Below are 3,411 nucleotides of genomic sequence, written 5' to 3' on the forward strand. Positions count from 1 at the left end.
CTTTGGATAAGGGCCCAGCATGGCCAGGTGGTTAGGGCGCTCGACTCGCAATCTGAGGGTCGCGGGTTCGAATCCCCGTTCCGTCAAACATGCTCGCCCTTTCAGCCGTGGGGGCGTTATAATGTGACGGTCAATCCCACTGTTCGTTGGAAAAAGAGTAACCCAAGAGTTGGCGGTCTTACACTGCTAAATTAGGAACGGCTAGCGCAGATAGCCCTCGTTTAGCTTTGTGCGAAATTCAAAAACAAACAAACAAACAAACACTTTGGATAAACCCGTTTTGTAAACATATAATGTTTTTATTGACTTTGGGTATAGTATACATTATCATTAATTCTAGAAACTGTAAGGTAATTTTCACGGTCTTCCATTTTGATAGATCACATTATCATAAAATTTCCACATCTCTAGAACACGCCTGTCCGGTTTAGATTGAGCGTGTAGCAATAAACAGCTCTGCAATAGGAACATGTTTTAAAATTCAATTAAGGGCGTCTCGATTCAATTACAAAAATATCGTAGCATATGTAAATTTAAAGCAGTTTTCATAGACGGCGCTAGATATACAACATACAATAATTCCTGGATATTCGTTTAATGAAGGTTTTATATTTTAGATTCTCACAGAATCTCTAATTTTCTGTCTATTCAGTTAGTTTCTTTACATAAAACAGAATCACTGTTTTCAAATATGACATGTTTTACTTCCTTGAGGTATTCTTCCTAATGTTTGTGTCTCTTCCCGTTTCGCTTACATAAGGAATGATTGGATTACATAAACTGTACTTACTTTCATAAATCGCTCTTTGTTTGCTTTTTGGTTGGATAAATGTTTGACCAATGTTTTTGATTTTTCAATCTAGTTTTTGTTTAATTAAAAACCGATTTTTTAATAGACGTTTCCATAGACTGATGGTGTTTTCAGTGACATGTTCAAGGAAATGAACTTTACTAATAATATTGGTTTCATTTTTGTGCTTGTTTACAGGTATCGAAGCTGGATACTTTCTTTACCTATTTGTTTCCATAATGATTCGGTTTATGGTTCTTTCTGTGTAATCGTTTTTTTTTTGTTGAGTGAAAACTTGAAAAACTTTTTCAGTTTCACTATTCAAACTGTGAGAAAAAAATAATGTAAATTAAAAAAGACCTTTAAATTAGAATGAGCGGAGTTTCAGTTGAGATATTGTTATGATAATATGTCAGGTTTCTATGAATGCACGTGTTAAATCTTGTTAATTTTCTGGTGAGTTGAACAATTAAAAGATTGCTGGAGAAGTTTTTTTTTGCTTTCTGTAGTAAAATTAATGATGGGATTCAAATTGCTGACATGATCTGTCTGAGTTAAAACCGCAAAAAAAAACACATCATTTGGGTATACAATGTAAAGGACTGCAAATGGCGAAAGGAAATGCTTTTTTGATAAAAATTGTATGAAGAACACATTATCTATTGGATATGATAAAATGGCCGTCGATCTGACAATAAAATATGTCGTTAAACTTGAAGTGATTAGACTCCCTTTCGATATGCTAATTCTTGGATAATTGTATGAATAATTAGTTTGAATACAGCTTTTCTAGAGATCTAAGTGTCATTTTGTTTTTGGATCTAACTCTTTTCAGGAACTGGAAAAATAGTGTAACCTCACTCTAGGGGGAAGGGAGCGGCCGAAACAGAAACAGGATCAAGCGGATACAGACTTTATTGGGACAGATATTGTAGTACGTAACTCTTTTCTATGATTAGTGTAATTATAGACCTTCGTTCGTTCAATTTATATAGGTCGTAGCAACTACATGCAGAGCATCTGTACGAAAACCTAGACAAAAGTACTTGAATAAACGTGCAAGCTATACTGTTTATGGAAGGAGAAAATATAATGGTATTAATATCATTACAGGCTGAAGTAAAAATCTATATCATGTCACCTAGGAAGGAAGTAACATGTAAAATAGTATATTACACCACACAGCAATAACTGCTAATAATGAGCTTATATATTCAAGTATGTCCAGTGACGACATAATTTAAACATTTGTATTTGATTTAAATGAAGACAATCGTCAGCACGGAAATTACATGTTCATGTAATACTCTAGAAACAAAGAGAAATTTTGCGGCACAATAATGTCAATAATTCTTAAATGAATCGTAAAAATTAAGACATTAAGGTGTTGTAATAGTCTTGTAGTGTTAACCAATGATATCTACAAATGTGCCGTTTATACATAACAGTAAACTATTTGTGTATTTAGTGACGTCTCTGATTATATTTTTCTTCTTTTTTTTTACAAAATTTTGGTTTTACTTAACTACTTATGGTATGGCCAGTTGGTTAGAGAGCTCGACTCGCAATATGAGGGTCGCGGTTCGATCCCCATCCCCACCAAATATGCTCGCCCTTTCACCGTGGGGACGTTATAATATGATTATTAATCCCACTATTCGTTGTTAAAAGAGTAGCCCAAGAGTTGGCGGTGGGTGGTGATGACTAGCTGCCTTCTCTCTAGTCTTACACTGCTAAATTAGGGTCTTACCTAACTACTTATGAGCCAGACACTTTTACACCGTTATCTTTTCTTTATTTCCTGACCTGCGTTGTCCAGTTTTAAAGAATAAACAAGTAATGAAAGATGTAGCTTTCTAATTTTTTATGCCTTAAAATAACAAACAGATGGATATGTAAAAAAGCATATATCATAGGAAATAATAAAGCTGTAAAATAATACGTACATTAAAAAAATGAATTGAATATTTCAAATAATCATCAGCATGACTTTATATTATCGAGAAATCTTGAAAAAAATATCATCTCACAAATTTGAATTTCAGATCCAATTAAAGGCTACAGTTTTTTCATCGCATAAAACATTCCACTATTATGATTCAAATATTCGTCTAAACAAACAGGATCTTGAATAGCTTTCCACTTGCCGTTGTCTGTTAAATCGTCCATTACGCTCTTGAAGTTTTCTTCGTCGTTCTGTTCAGTAGGGTACTCGAACAACCAGCAGACTAGACCCCCTGTCGGGAAAATGTTGGACAATGGAATAAATATTATTTCAATATTACGATAAAAGTGTTAGAAACTGAAACTTTAAAATACTATAAATCACTAATAGAAATTCTGTAGCATTTTAATAATTATTCAAAGTTAGTTTCTTGGACCGAATCATAAAAGTCACTTTTTCTTCTTAGCAATGTCTCATTTTCTATGTTTGTCATGATCTTTAACATGCTTTGAGACATCACCACGTAAAAATCAGCTTAGGTCATTGTGTTCTTTTATACATTATCCTCAGTTTTCTTACTGTGGTCAATGGAATTCATAAATCTCACGTTTTCCTTTTCCGTTGTTTTCATTTTTGGATGGCCCGGCATGGCCAGGTGGATAAGGCGCTCGACTCG

General features: G+C 33.9%; 1 protein-coding gene across 1 annotated transcript in view; it reads right to left on the minus strand.

Moving 5' to 3' along the window:
• Positions 1-2,757: 2,757 nt before the first annotated feature.
• Positions 2,758-3,411, minus strand: part of LOC106478840 (methyltransferase-like protein 27) — an 11,895-nt gene continuing 11,241 nt past the window's right edge. Inside the window, exon 6 of the mRNA XM_013939415.2 lies at positions 2,758-3,027. Coding sequence (XP_013794869.2) covers positions 2,849-3,027 — 179 coding nt within the window. The 3' untranslated portion in view covers positions 2,758-2,848. The remainder of the gene's footprint in view (positions 3,028-3,411) is intronic.

The sequence above is a fragment of the Limulus polyphemus genome, unplaced genomic scaffold, assembly GCF_000517525.1.
Source record: "Limulus polyphemus unplaced genomic scaffold, Limulus_polyphemus-2.1.2 Scaffold254, whole genome shotgun sequence".
Taxonomy (NCBI): Eukaryota; Metazoa; Arthropoda; class Merostomata; order Xiphosura; family Limulidae; genus Limulus; species Limulus polyphemus.